The sequence below is a fragment of the Helianthus annuus genome, chromosome 7 (genome assembly GCF_002127325.2).
Source record: "Helianthus annuus cultivar XRQ/B chromosome 7, HanXRQr2.0-SUNRISE, whole genome shotgun sequence".
In the NCBI taxonomy this organism is placed as follows: domain Eukaryota; kingdom Viridiplantae; phylum Streptophyta; class Magnoliopsida; order Asterales; family Asteraceae; genus Helianthus; species Helianthus annuus.
This window is the reverse complement of record NC_035439.2, coordinates 6,981,479-6,997,105: the sequence shown is the minus strand read 5'-3', so window position 1 is coordinate 6,997,105 and position 15,627 is coordinate 6,981,479. Positions and strand designations below refer to the sequence as shown.

The following is a 15,627-nucleotide window of genomic DNA, read 5'->3' as shown; positions in this document are numbered from 1 at the left end:
ATAATATAAAGATTGATGAGAAAATTAATAACAATCAAATATTGAAAATCGATCCCCACTGTTGTCGTGATGATGATGATATGATGTAATGTCAAGAGCAATTCTCAAAAGTCCACCCCTTCCCTGCTGTTGTCGGCTGCCCTATGTCCTCGATATGATGACATTCTTCTTTTCAATGGCGGCTGCCTCTTTTTCTTATTGTCTTCTCCCCAAATCGTGGGCCCCTCAAAACAAAACTCTAATGTTGCCCACTAATGATCGGCCCAATTTAAAATGTCAAGATCATCACATGCGTCCACCCTCAAGTCTGCGTGTCATGTGATGTTTATTTAATCAACTGTAGCTTACGTAAACATACCGTAAGTTACGGTTTAAAAGTTCTGTTTCTTTTTTTTCTTGACTGCACACAAACAACTCGTAAGCTACGAGTACAAACCGTAGCTTATGATTTGAAATCTCTGATCATTATTTCTCCAACATAACCCACTTGTAAGCTACGAATTGTAACTTGTAAACTACGATCGCAACACATAACATTCCTTCCCTTCTTCACACCAACTTTCAACAAATGTCATTTAGGCCCCTGTACTTTATGTTTTCCATTCTTCTCACATATTCAACTATATGATACTTTCAATTAAGTACCAAATGGCCCTTCAACTTTTCTTCTTTCAACTCCTTGCATGTATGAACACCAAACAACTTCCGACTAATTACCAAATACCCCTTTAACTTCATTCTTTCATATGAATTGTATCATTAAGCCTCCATATCATCCACACAAGCTTCGACATTCATCTTTAACCACTATAAGAACGCCACATTATGTGTTTTACCTGCAAATCACCAAATCTTCGTAGTTACTTCATTCTAAGCAAGTAAACACATCAAATGCACATAAAACATGATATTTAGACACTCTAAAGCTCGGGTTTCACCCTCTCCATCACATTCCCATACTTGCCTTTGCTTGTCCCCAAGCAAACCAACTAGAACTAATCACCATAGCAACAACACCTCTAAACTCCCTAACCGGTTCAACCTGTTCAGTCCCAAGTCATACCCATCCCATAGACTGACACAATCGAGATTGACAGTCTGACAAGTAAATGATGCAATTTTAAAAACTTAAGATTTGTCTATCTAAAACTAACATGTTTACAATGAATCACATGCTACACACCCCTCACAATGTACTCTCCTCTCGGGTTAATATCTGGACTAGCGTGTAATGTGCTAGTATATAAACTCTCAATGAGCAAACATGAAATTCTGCAATCATACGCTTGTATGACAATCACACCTCCACTATATCATCTAACATGGCACATATCAAAAGGACTTTCGGGTTTTGGGCTTAGGGTAAAGGTAGGAAAATATTTTTTTTAGGTTCTTTTTCTTTTCCAGTTGGCTCACAAACAATAACTAAACCGTGATAAATTTATTCAAACACAACTTATACTATTGGGTTGGTTTCTACCCAAGAACATAGACGATATTCACAACACTTATATTTTTGTTCTTTTCTTTTTCATTTTCCTTTTTTTTTCTCTTCTTTTTTTTTCATAACAATATCATCACGGTCGGTTTTTCACAATAAACAATGAGCGAACAAATGAAAGGTAGTTAGGCTCAATAGGGCTACTAAGGGAAATTGGTGAATAACACGAAAGAAATGCAAACACAAAAGGGTGTAACAGGAAAATCCTAATGCCTTTATCATCTATGTGCACATGTCAAACCCACAGTCTTAGCATGCATCGAATCACACATGTTCTAACACAGAAAAACACGTAGCCTGCACTCAACAAATGAATTCATCATATAATGTATCCTATCCGTGTACAGGCTCAAAATCTCACCAAGAAAAGGTAAAAAGGTTGACGAAATGTAGCATATGCGATTAAAAACATGTTACCCCCAGATAGACATCTCTTTTCGACTCATTTCCTATAAAAACACTTGTCAAACCTACTCTCATGAAACTTAAAGGGACAACCATGACAATGGACTAATCTAGCTTACTACCGGTAAGAAGCCTATTAGTGATTGAAACTTTAGGTTTTCGTATCCAATTAGCTTGTTTAAGGCGATGAAAAATTTTAAAATTTTCAATATTTTCAATTTTTACCAAATTTCATCGATTTCAACCACTTTCAATCGCTTCAAAGCTTTATCCATAAATACCTTCCCGGGCTCCCCCATCCCCACACTTGGGATACATTGTCCCCAATGTATGGTGCTTTTAAAATATAAGCCCGGGAAAACAAACCAACTATCCTAAATGAACGGCTAACTCATAACAAAACAAACAAAACACATCCCCTAAACAAAACAAAGTTTCACACCACCAAAGACAACAAAACACACCAAAGACAAATTAAGATAGATAAACACATGCACCTGATCATGTGTCTGTAGTGATGCGACTGTTGTGCTTTAACCGAAATAGACGTATTCCATAGATTCTTTGACATCTCACCGGGGATGTTGCGAAACATCCCCACACTTGAATTATTGCATCCCTGAAGATAGAATCAAGAACCTGTCAAAACACAACCACACCAAAAAGAAACAACACAAAACAAGGTACACTGCTCTACATCCTGGGGCTGCCTCCCAAGAGCGCTAAGTTTTAGGTCTTCAGCCAGACCGTACCTGATGTTCAAGGTGGTTCAGCTGCACGTTTTCCCTCCCATGTCTCTCCGTACATATCCATCAAGTTTTTAGGGAGGGTCACTGTTTCACTTCGGTTGGGGTTAAATACAGTTTCATTACCCCATCCAAACCCACCATCAGGTGGTTTTCCTCTGCCAAATGGCATTCTCACACTTGACTTCTTCACCCGATATCCACTCGCCTCTAACCTATCCTTTGTCACACTTGAATCATGTTCATTAGTAGCAACTGTGTGACAAGCATCATTAACAGGATCGTAAGAAATAGTTTTTAAAAACACATTAAAGTACAACTTACGATTCTTATAGCTCATGGTGACCATTCCGCTTCGACAATCAATCTGGGCGTTCGCGGTATATAGGAATGGTCGGCCCAAAACTACCTGCGGCTGCTCGTATGTGGTCGATGGAGCATAATCGACCACCATAAAATCGACTGGGTAGTAAAACTCGCCGAGTTGGATGACCACATCCTTCACAACCCCCCGTGGTTGTTTCAAACTCGCATCTGCGAACATGGCCATGCTATCACACACTTGTAGCGGACCGAAATCATACTGGTCATACAAGCTACCGGGTAATACGCTCACTCCTGCTCCATAATCCAGCAATGCCTTGTGGATTTTGAACTTCCCAACTCTGATGGAAACAACCGGTTCCCCCAAATCTTTTCCGCTTTCTTCCACATCCGCTTCATTTAGACCTGCAATCACATGAGAAGCAGACAATTCGTTATCATAGCAAATATTTCTAGAAACCGGATTTACCCCACTGATCAGTGTGCTCCGTGCATTCTTGGGGTTTATCTGGGTATCACTCGGCAACTTCCCTTGTTGCTGCTTCAGCTCCTTCACATCGGTTGCAAGTTGGGCCATTGGTGTGGTTAATGATTGAACGGCCTTATCTCGCATCTCATCCTTCTGAGCAAGATTTTTCAATTCAAGCCTTTGATTTTGTAAATCAAGTTGAATTGCTTTCAACATCTCCATCATATCATTATTCACCTGACCATTACCTTGCTAGTAGTTCCTTTGATAACCGACGTTATTTTCCCTCTGATAGTTATTTTGATTTCGGGGCTAGTAATACTGATTGTTGCCTTGGGAACCCGAATACCTGTTCCCACTACTTTGCAGCATATTCACATCATCCTGCTTACCAATTATATTAGGGCACTGATCAGCGATGTGCCCTATATCCCCACAATGACCGCACAACGGGTATTGTCCACTAAAATCTGGTGGATTGTCCACCGCTCTCACTATCGATTGTTGTGTACTTCTAGAAGATTGAGCTTTGCGTTTTGACGCCCTTGCGGTTCTTTCTAAATATTCCCAATCATCTTCTTCGTAATTCATTCCAAAAGTACCATTGGATATTGAATTTACATCCCTGGCAACTTCATCTGTTAGGCCTTCGTGAAATGTATTAATAAGCTCCCACAAATATATCTCATGATGTGGACAGTTCTTGAGCATCATTTTGAAACGACTGAACGCTTCGTGAAATAACTCACCGGGCTGTTGTCGAAACGCTCGAATATCCTTCCTTGCATTGTTAGTACGCAAATGAGTATAGAACTCATCTAAAAATTGCTGCTGCATTTTGCCCCAGGTGAAGATCGAAGCTGACGGTAGTGAATGAAACGATTGTTGTGCTTTGTCTTCAAGTGTGAATTGGAAAAGTACCAATTTCACATCATCAACTGAGAAACCTCGGCTGCTGATTGTGTTGCAACGTGCATCATATGCAGCAATTTGTAAATATGGTTCTTCATGTGCGTGACCATGAAACTTAGGCAGACTGGATATTGATTGTGTTCGTACTTCGAATGACCGCCCTCCTTGCAATTGCGGGATCACAACCGGTGATGGATTGTTAACTATAGCAGGCCTGAAGTGGCTTTCTATACCTCGAACTGGACCTTTATTATTTCGACGTGGAATTCCTTCCGGTAAAATTGTGACAACTCGGACTTTAGACTTGCTTAGATGTAACGTTACGTGCTTATGTGACATTTTGAACTAATGAATGTTATGATGTTATGTGCCTTATGTGTATGTATGTTATGTGAATGTTACACGAACCCAAACCGCACAACTTGATCCGATCGCACAACACTACAATCGAGTGCACAAGCCCTTTGGGCCACACCTTGTTCACGGACCCATTAGGCAGCCGAGTGGGCTCGGCCCACTCCCCACTCGCAAACACAAAACCTTTTGGTAAGGGTTTGATTCTCATTGTTGTTACAAAACACACAACACACAAGAACCCTAGTTTTCCTTTCTTTCTCTCGGCTTGCTTAGAACCCGACGGCGAACAACCACCATCTTCGGCTCACTTTTCCTTTGTCTCAATTCAACCGGTTAGTGCTTGTATTGTTTGCTTATTGATGATCACATAATCTCATGCTTAAACTAGAACGATTAGGGTAATTGGTTTGATGTAAATATGAACTATATAATGTTTATATGATTCTTGGATGCATGATCTAGTAATCGGCTATTTACTTGTGTTAATCGACTGCCATGATATATGTTTTAGATCGTAGCCATTTGATAGTATTCTAGCCTAATCGGATATGATGTTGTTGTTCATGTAAATCGGGTAGTTTGAATGTTCTTGTTATTCATATTAGGGTTCCTGTGAATTGCTTAGATTATGCTGGTTTGATCGATTAGAAGCAGGATTGTGAAACTGTAAGTTGTTAACTGATTTGGTTATGTTTGGAAACCTTGAATCGGATTGAAAGAATTCTGCATGAAATCAGGAAAGTTGTTACAGTTGGAAAGCCACACGGTTGCGAGTCGGTACCTCCAGTTGCGACTCGAAACCCCACACCGACACAGCAGCACGAGCCGCAATCATGGTTGCGAGTCAGGTTGCGACTCGTAACCAGACCATGACGAGTCGAGACCAGCCATTGCGACTCGTAATCTCCTGTTGCGACTCGAGATCGCTGGTTGCGACTCGAGATCAGTTAATTCGCACACACTGTTGGACCCTACATTGTCACGGGCCCAATTGATTGGGCCAAGTAATTGGACTTGTTTACATATCTGCTAATTGGACTGCGTAGGTTAATTGGGCCGAGTGTCTTGTACTTGAACTTCTTTAGATTGGGCTTTGATATTTGGACCGGGTACATTGGGCTCATATCTTGAAACGCACAAGAATGTTAATGCTATGCTCTTGTCTGTTTACGTGCATACGTGTTTGCTATGATGTATACGTGTATTGCCTTAGTCAAAACCTGACTTGTATAAAAACCGTGATAGGACGTGGTTGACCATTTACTTGCTACCTGTACTCTTTGTGTATCTGCCGAGCAAACCAAGGTGAGTTCACACAGCCAAGGCATGGGATTCCCGGGTTGGGAATTGGGTTGGATATGTTGATATTGAAAGAGTTACTCGTACTTACGCATTCACTAGACTATAGACCATCGTCCTCAGGATAGTCAGGACACGTTACGTAAAGCCTACGTAACCCAGTATTTGCCATTTGTCTCCCGGGTCGGGAGGACACGTTACGTAAAGCCTACGTAACCCAATACCTTCTACTGTCTTCCGGGTCGGAAGGACACGCTGCGTAAAGCCTACGTAGCCCCCACGCGTACCACTGTCCTCGGGGAAGGGCACGTCACGTAAAGCCTACGGGACCCAGTACGTATTCCTGTTCTCGGTAAAGAAGAACACATGGTTGGAAGTTAGTCTAGTAAGTACCACTAATGAGAAGCCCTCGTTAGTAAGGATAAACGTGGGAAGCCCCCACCGGTAATATAAACACAAGGTTTGGGAAGCCCCCACCTTTAGTACGTACTAGTATGGGAAGCCCCCACTAGCTAAACTTATGCACTATGTTATGAACTTACTTTCTGTGAACTCGCTCAACTAGTTTGTTGATTATTTGTTGCATGCCTTGCAGGACCTTAGGTACATTATGGAGCTTGCACAAGGAGGAGCAGGTCGTTGTGGGATACGGATCACGAATGATATCTGAACTTATAACTATTTTGAGTTTACATTACTATGCTTCCGCTACTTAAATAATGTTTGGTTTTGAAACATCAATCATGTCATGATGAATTACATTAATTACTTTTATTATGAAAAGCTACGTTTGATATGATTGATGGCTTGATCCTGGTCATGTCACGCCTCCAAGCGGTGGTACTCCGCGGGTGGATTTTGGGGGTGTGACAGATTGGTATCAGAGCCATTGGTTATAGAGAACTTGGTTTTAATATGGGAAAACGTTTTTATTAAAACCAGACTATAACCAGAACAGTGCTCTCAACGATCCACAACGACGCTTCGCTCCACGTGCAAGACTCGACATCCTAGGTAATAAGGTTTATGTTTATTGCCTGTTTGCTAGAATTGTTTAGAACTTTGCTCGCATTACGCTTAGATACACATGATACTATAGCATGAGAATCCCTACGTGCTTACTCTTTTCTGTCATCGCCCTATTCGCGAACCATTCTTACTTATGCTACTTGTTACAATGAAGATCATGTCTGGACGAATCAACATGACACAAGCCCAGCTAGAGGCTCTCGTTCAAGCTCAAGTTGCTGCGGCAGTTGCAGCTGCTCAAGCAGGTAGTATATCCTGCAGTATAGGCACACACTAGGATCTTTAGATCCTACATTAACTCTCGTATTTAACTTCGTCCTATTCATACACAATAGGTCAACACGCGCAGCAGCCTGTCTGCACATTCAAGAACTTCATGGACTGTCGTCCAAATTCCTTCAGTGGCACTGAGGGGGCAGTGGGACTCCTCCATTGGTTTGAAAAGCTAGAATCAGTATTCGAAATGTGCGAGTGCCCTGAGGCTCGCAAGGTCAAGTTTGCCACTGGCACCTTGGAAGGAATCGCGCTAACCTGGTGGAACGCGCAGGTGCAAATTCTGGGGTTGGCAGCTGCTAACGCCACACCCTGGAACGATTTTAAGGAACTTATCAAGAGGGAGTATTGTACACGTGAAGATATTCACAAGATGGAAGACGAGCTGTATAATTTGAAAATGGTTGGATCAGAGATCGAAGCGTATACTAAACGGTCGAATGAGCTGGCCGTACTGTGCCCAACTATGGTGGACCCTCCATACAAGCGCATCGAGATGTATCTCAAGGGGTTGGCACCAGAAATCCAGAGCCACGTTACCTCGGCTAACCTCGATAACATCCAGGAAATCCAGCGTCTCGCTCATCGCATCACCGACCAGGCAGTGGATCAGAATAAACTGCCTAAGCGTGTCAACGCTACTGCTACAATCAATCCTTCAGCTACTCCTGCTACTACTAGCGACAGCAAAAGAAAGTGGGAAGGAGATTCTAGTAAAGGTTCAGCATCCGTTCAGTCTCAAGCTCAGCAACAGAAGACTGACCACTACCAGAGCCCCAGTCAGCAATCCTCTGGTGGTCACAGACAGAGGAGATATCAGGGAAGTCAACCTAAGTGCCACAATTGCCACAGACATCACAATGGCTCGTGTAACAAGGGTCGTTGTCAAAGGTGTCTTAAGATGGGTCACGAGGCCAAAGACTGTAGGAGTCCACGGCCTGCAAATCAGAATCAGCAGCCTCAGCAACCAGCTCCACAGAACCAGCAGCAGCAGCCACAGCGTGGAAACCGGGGATGTTTTCAGTGTGGGGCTGAAGGTCATTTCAAACGCGACTGCCCTCAGTTGAACCAGAATCGCAACAACAATAACCAGGGCAACGGGAACAACAACGGTGGGAACAACAACAATAATGGCAACGAAGCTAGGGGACGTGCTTTTGTGCTAGGTCGAGGTGACGCAGTGAACGATCCCAACGTAGTTATGGGTAAGTTTCCCCTCGACAATATTTACGTTACTGTTTTGTTTGATACGGGTGCGGATACAAGCTATATGTCTGTGAAAATGTGTCAACTGCTAAAACGTGCACCAACACTTTTACCCACCAAACATGTAGTAGAGTTAGCTAACGGTAAAAGTCTAGAAGCCACGCACGTAGTTCAGGGTTGTAATCTTATCCTAGCTGGCCAAGCCTTCTCTATTGATCTCATTCCCATAGTTTTGGGTAGTTTCGACGTCGTGATTGGGATGGATTGGTTATCCCAACACCAGGCAGAAATCTTATGCAGCGAGAAGATAATTCGTATTCCACGTTCTGGTCAAGAACCTCTCGAAGTCCAAGGCGACAAGAGTGGTGCTGTGGTCGGCATCATCTCTTTCTTGAAGGCTCAGAAATGCTTACGTAAGGGTCACACTGCCATTCTGGCACTCGTTACAGACGCATCAGTAAAGGAAAAGAAATTGGAGGATATACCAGTCGTACGTGACTTTCCTCAGGTATTTCCTGAAGACTTACCTGGATTACCGCCTCATCGTCAGGTCGAATTTCAAATCGAGCTCGCTCCAGGAGCAGCACCCATAGCTCACGCACCATATCGCTTAGCTCCATCGGAATTGGAAGAGCTGTCAAAGCAACTGCAAGAGCCTTGGAAAAGGGTTTCATTCGTCCAAGCTCTTCGCCTTGGGGAGCTCCAGTACTTTTCGTGAAAAAGAAAGACGGTACGTTCAGGATGTGCATCGACTACCGTGAACTCAACAAGGTGACGGTAAAGAACCGTTATCCCCTTCCGCGCATCGACGACTTATTCGACCAGTTGCAAGGGTCAAGTTACTACTCCAAAATAGACTTAAGGTCAGGGTATCATCAGCTGAGAGTCCGGGATGAGGACGTCTCCAAGACAGCCTTCAGAACTCGTTATGGTCACTACGAGTTTCTCGTCATGCCATTTGGATTAACGAACGCGCCTGCCGTATTTATGGATCTTATGAACAGGGTGTGCAAACCCTATCTCGACAAGTTCGTCATAGTATTCATCGACGACATTCTGATCTACTCCAAGAGTCAGGAGGAACACGAGCAGCATCTACGCCTCATTTTGGAACTCCTTCGGAAGGAACAGCTGTACGCTAAGTTTTCGAAATGCGACTTCTGGCTTCGTGAAGTCCATTTTCTAGGCCACGTAGTGAACAAGGACGGGATCCATGTCGATCCATCCAAGGTAGACTCGATCAGAAACTGGCCTGCACCGCGTACACCGACAGAAATACGCCAATTTTTGGGTTTGGCAGGTTACTACAGACGGTTTATCAAAGACTTCTCCAAGATCGCGCAACCACTTACACTACTGACACAGAAGGGTGTCACCTACCGTTGGGGCAACACGCAGGAAACTGCTTTTCAGTACCTAAAGGATAGACTTTGCAGCGCACCTATTCTTTCATTGCCAGAGGGCACAGATGACTTCGTAGTATATTGTGACGCATCAATACAGGGTCTGGGTTGCGTATTGATGCAGCGGGATAAAGTTATTGCCTACGCGTCTCGTCAATTAAAGGTTCATGAACGGAACTACACGACGCACGATTTAGAGCTGGGAGCTGTTGTTTTCGCGCTTAAGATATGGCGACACTACCTGTACGGTACCAGGTGCACGATTTACACCGATCACAGGAGTCTCGAGCATATCCTTAAGCAGAAGGATTTGAACATGCGTCAACGACGATGGGTTGAGCTACTGAACGATTACGAATGCGCTATCAAGTACCATCCAGGCAAAGCCAATGTTGTGGCTGACGCTCTAAGTCGAAAAGACACTTTACCACGGCGCGTGCGAGCGCTACAGCTTACGATTCAGTCTAGCCTTCCTGCACAGATACGAGATGCTCAGGCAGAAGCATTGAAACCAGAAAACGTCAAGGCTGAAGCCCTACGCGGCTCACGACAACGATTAGAACAGAAGGCAGACGGCGCCTACTATGTAACGGGGCGTATTTGGGTCCCACTTTACGGCGGTCTACGCGAACTTGTAATGGATGAAGCTCACAAGTCTCGCTATTCGGTACATCCAGGATCGAATAAAATGTACCACGACATCAGCACTACTTATTGGTGGCCTAGCATGAAGGCCCACATCGCTACGTACGTTGGAAAATGCTTGACCTGTGCGAGAGTCAAGGTTGAATATCAGAAACCAGCTGGCCTACTTCAGCAGCCTAAGATACCGCAATGGAAATGGGAAGAAATTTCCATGGATTTCGTTACAGGCCTACCTAGATCCCAGCGTGGGAATGATACCATATGGGTAATCGTGGATCGACTCACCAAGTCTGCACACTTCCTGACTATAAAGGAAACGGATAAGTTTTCCACTCTCGCAGACGTCTATCTTAAAGAAGTTGTTTCGAGGCACGGAGTGCCCACCTCCATCATTTCGGATCGCGATGCACGATTCACGTCAGAACTATGGCAAGCGATGCACAAATCTTTTGGCTCACGGTTAGACATGAGCACAGCATATCATCCTCAGACGGATGGGCAGTCTGAGCGTACGATCCAAACTCTCGAAGACATGCTTCGGGCATGCGTTATCGATTTCGGCAACGGCTGGGAAAAGCACCTCCCATTGGTGGAGTTCTCATACAATAATAGTTATCACACCAGCATTCAAGCCGCTCCATTCGAGGCATTGTACGGACGTAAATGCCGGTCACCTCTCTGTTGGGCAGAGGTGGGGGATAGTCAGATCACGGGTCCAGAGATTGTAGTGGACGCCACAGAAAAGATAGCAAAGATACGACAACGCATGGCGGCAGCACGCGACCGTCAGAAATCCTACGCGGATAAGCGTAAAAAGCCTTTGGAATTTCAGGTCGGGGACCGGGTTTTATTAAAAGTTTCACCCTGGAAGGGTGTAGTTCGTTTTGGCAAACGGGGCAAACTGAATCCGCGGTACGTCGGACCATTCGAAATCATAGAAAAGATTGGCAAAGTAGCATACAAGCTAAACCTACCAGCTGAACTCGGGGCAGTTCACAATGTCTTTCATGTATCGAACTTAAAGAAGTGCCTATCAGATGAAAACCTCATCATTCCTTTCAAAGAACTCACTATCGACGAGCGGTTGCAGTTCGTCGAGGAACCAGTTGAAATCATGGACTGGGATGTGAAGGTCCTCAAACACAAGAGAATCCCTCTTGTTCGAGTTCGTTGGAACTCCAAACGTGGTCCAGAGTACACCTGGGAATGCGAAGACAGGATGACAGAAAAGTACCCCCAGTTATTCGAAACCAATGCTACCACTACTGAGGCTGAAGCTACTACTTCGGAATTTCGGGACGAAATTCCAGATCAACGGGGGGAGGATGTGACACCCCAGGAAAATCAGTGAACAATACAGTTTACCTAGCTTCCTCAGTGAGTGCATACCAAATTTCGGGACGAAATTTCCAATTAGTTGGGGATAATGTGACAACTCGGACTTTAGACTTGCTTAGATGTAACGTTACGTGCTTATGTGACATTTTGAACTAATGAATGTTATGATGTTATGTGCCTTATGTGTATGTATGTTATGTGAATGTTACACGAACCCAAACCGCACAACTTGATCCGATCGCACAACACTACAATCGAGTGCACAAGCCCTTTGGGCCACACCTTGTTCACGGACCCATTAGGCAGCCGAGTGGGCTCGGCCCACTCCCCACTCGCAAACACAAAACCTTTTGGTAAGGGTTTGATTCTCATTGTTGTTACAAAACACACAACACACAAGAACCCTAGTTTTCCTTTCTTTCTCTCGGCTTGCTTAGAACCCGACGGCGAACAACCACCATCTTCGGCTCACTTTTCCTTTGTCTCAATTCAACCGGTTAGTGCTTGTATTGTTTGCTTATTGATGATCACATAATCTCATGCTTAAACTAGAACGATTAGGGTAATTGGTTTGATGTAAATATGAACTATATAATGTTTATATGATTCTTGGATGCATGATCTAGTAATCGGCTATTTACTTGTGTTAATCGACTGCCATGATATATGTTTTAGATCGTAGCCATTTGATAGTATTCTAGCCTAATCGGATATGATGTTGTTGTTCATGTAAATCGGGTAGTTTGAATGTTCTTGTTATTCATATTAGGGTTCCTGTGAATTGCTTAGATTATGTTGGTTTGATCGATTAGAAGCAGGATTGTGAAACTGTAAGTTGTTAACTGATTTGGTTATGTTTGGAAACCTTGAATCAGATTGAAAGAATTCTGCATGAAATCAGGAAAGTTGTTACAGTTGGAAAGCCACACGGTTGCGAGTCGGTACCTCCAGTTGCGACTCGAAACCCCACACCGACACAGCAGCACGAGCCGCAATCATGGTTGCGAGTCAGGTTGCGACTCGTAACCAGACCATGACGAGCCGAGACCAGCCATTGCGACTCGTAATCTCCTGTTGCGACTCGAGATCGCTGGTTGCGACTCGAGATCAGTTAATTCGCACACACTGTTGGACCCTACATTGTCACGGGCCCAATTGATTGGGCCAAGTAATTGGACTTGTTTACATATCTGCTAATTGGACTGCGTAGGTTAATTGGGCCGAGTGTCTTGTACTTGAACTTCTTTAGATTGGGCTTTGATATTTGGACCGGGTACATTGGGCTCATATCTTGAAACGCACAAGAATGTTAATGCTATGCTCTTGTCTGTTTACGTGCATACGTGTTTGCTATGATGTATACGTGTATTGCCTTAGTCAAAACCTGACTTGTATAAAAACCGTGATAGGACGTGGTTGACCATTTACTTGCTACTTGTACTCTTTGTGTATCTGCCGAGCAAACCAAGGTGAGTTCACACAGCCAAGGCATGGGATTCCCGGGTTGGGAATTGGGTTGGATATGTTGATATTGAAAGAGTTACTCGTACTTACGCATTCACTAGACTATAGACCATCGTCCTCAGGATAGTCAGGACACGTTACGTAAAGCCTACGTAACCCAGTATTTGCCATTTGTCTCCCGGGTCGGGAGGACACGTTACGTAAAGCCTACGTAACCCAATACCTTCTACTGTCTTCCGGGTCGGAAGGATACGCTGCGTAAAGCCTACGTAGCCCCCACGCGTACCACTGTCCTCGGGGAAGGGCACGTCACGTAAAGCCTACGGGACCCAGTACGTATTCCTGTTCTCGGTAAAGAAGAACACATGGTTGGAAGTTAGTCTAGTAAGTACCACTAATGAGAAGCCCTCGTTAGTAAGGATAAACGTGGGAAGCCCCAACCGGTAATATAAACACAAGGTTTGGGAAGCCCCCACCTTTAGTACGTACTAGTATGGGAAGCCCCCACTAGCTAAACTTATGCACTATGTTATGAACTTACTTTCTGTGAACTCGCTCAACTAGTTTGTTGATTATTTGCTGCATGCCTTGCAGGACCTTAGGTACATTATGGAGCTTGCACAAGGAGAAGCAGGTCGTTGTGGCATACGGATCACGAATGATATCTGAACTTATAACTATTTTGAGTTTACATTACTATGCTTCCGCTACTTAAACAATGTTTGGTTTTGAAACATCAATCATGTCATGATGAATTACATTAATTACTTTTATTATGAAAAGCTACGTTTGATATGATTGATGGCTTGATCCTGGTCATGTCACGCCTCCAAGCGGTGGTACTCCGCGGGTGGATTTTGGGGGTGTGACAAAAATCACTGGTCGGTGTAAGTTTCGTGGCAGCGGTCTTGCCTGACCCTGCATCTGAGGTGTCGGCGGTGGTGATGGAATGTCCACTACCGGCCTTCTCGGAGTAGGCTGCTGATTGAGTGGGTCAGGTTGATGATATTGTTGTGGTATCTGTTGTTGTATTGGCGTTGGTTGCACATATTGTTGATACCCTACGTTCCCTTGATTGACTCTCTCGGCCGCACCCAATCCGACTGTTTACCTCTCATAGCTACCCGTGTTAACCACTTGTCTCTCGTTTTGACCCACATAGTTATCATATTCCTCATAACCATCATCAAAATCTCCTGAGTTATTTCCTTGATCATAAATGTTCGACCAGTAAAGATATGGCATTGGTTGACTTTGCTGTGAAATAACCGGTCGAGTGGCTGGCGGAATGGATGTTGCATTAGGTGCTTGAGTTTGAATCGGTGATGGAGTGTCATCGGGAATGATTCTAATGTAAGGAGACGATTGTTGTAAATTGACAGTCTGGGTTGTAGTTGGGTATTGAAGAGATGTTGCTTGGGTGGAAGTTGGTTGAATGTTATCAAGGTTTGGGAAAAAGGTTGAGAATGATGGTACTGGAGATGTAGAAGTAGGTTGTGTAGACCGTGGTGGTGGTGGTGGTGGTGGTATGGTAGTGTTTGGTGAAGGTTGGGTAGGTGTTGGCGAGAATTGTTGCGGTTGTGAAGTTGCGGGTTGTTTTTCCGGTGTTGCTAAGTTCTCCATTGTTTTAGATGTTGGTATAGGTGATTATAAAATCTTGTTCTCACGATGTAGTACTCGCTTTGTATGCTTTACTATTCTCTCGATCTCTGGGTCGAACACTAATGGTGATGACTTCCCAGAATTTCGAGTGTGATGCATACACTTCCTAGATCACCTGCACAAACAAAAACAAGAAAACCTCGCGTAAATCCGAACAAACTAAAAAGAAACTATTTTTGGATTTTTGTATATTTAACTAAAACTAGAACTTAACACTAAGCACCTTGCGCACGCCTCCCCGGCAACGGCGCCATTTTGATGTCTGTCGTTATGGACATGCAAAAACCGAAATAAACTAGTAGCTATAGTAAGTCGGATATCGAACCAGAGGAGGATTGCGGAAAGTGTTATAATATTAAGTATTGATTAACTAAATCGAAAAAATAAAACTTTGTTGTGGGTTTGATTGATTATCTAAAAATTACAGACTAAAAGTGAAGTTTAAATCAGTAGGAGAGAAGATGGTTCCTCCAGATTTCAGGTTTTCCAGTTAACTTCAACTATGTGTTTAACCGTTACCTACATAGACATAGGTGTTAACCTGATTAACTAATTGTGATAACCAACGACTAAGTACTCCGGTCAATACATAAC

At 43.8% G+C, this 15,627-nt stretch overlaps 1 protein-coding gene across 1 annotated transcript; it reads right to left on the bottom strand.

The window, feature by feature from the left end:
• Window positions 1-14,478: 14,478 nt before the first annotated feature.
• LOC110866437 (threonine-rich protein-like) lies at window positions 14,479-14,994 on the bottom strand. The gene has a single exon (XM_022115584.1). It carries the CDS (start codon window positions 14,992-14,994, stop codon window positions 14,479-14,481), a length of 516 nt encoding a protein of 171 aa, XP_021971276.1.
• Window positions 14,995-15,627: the final 633 nt, after the last annotated feature.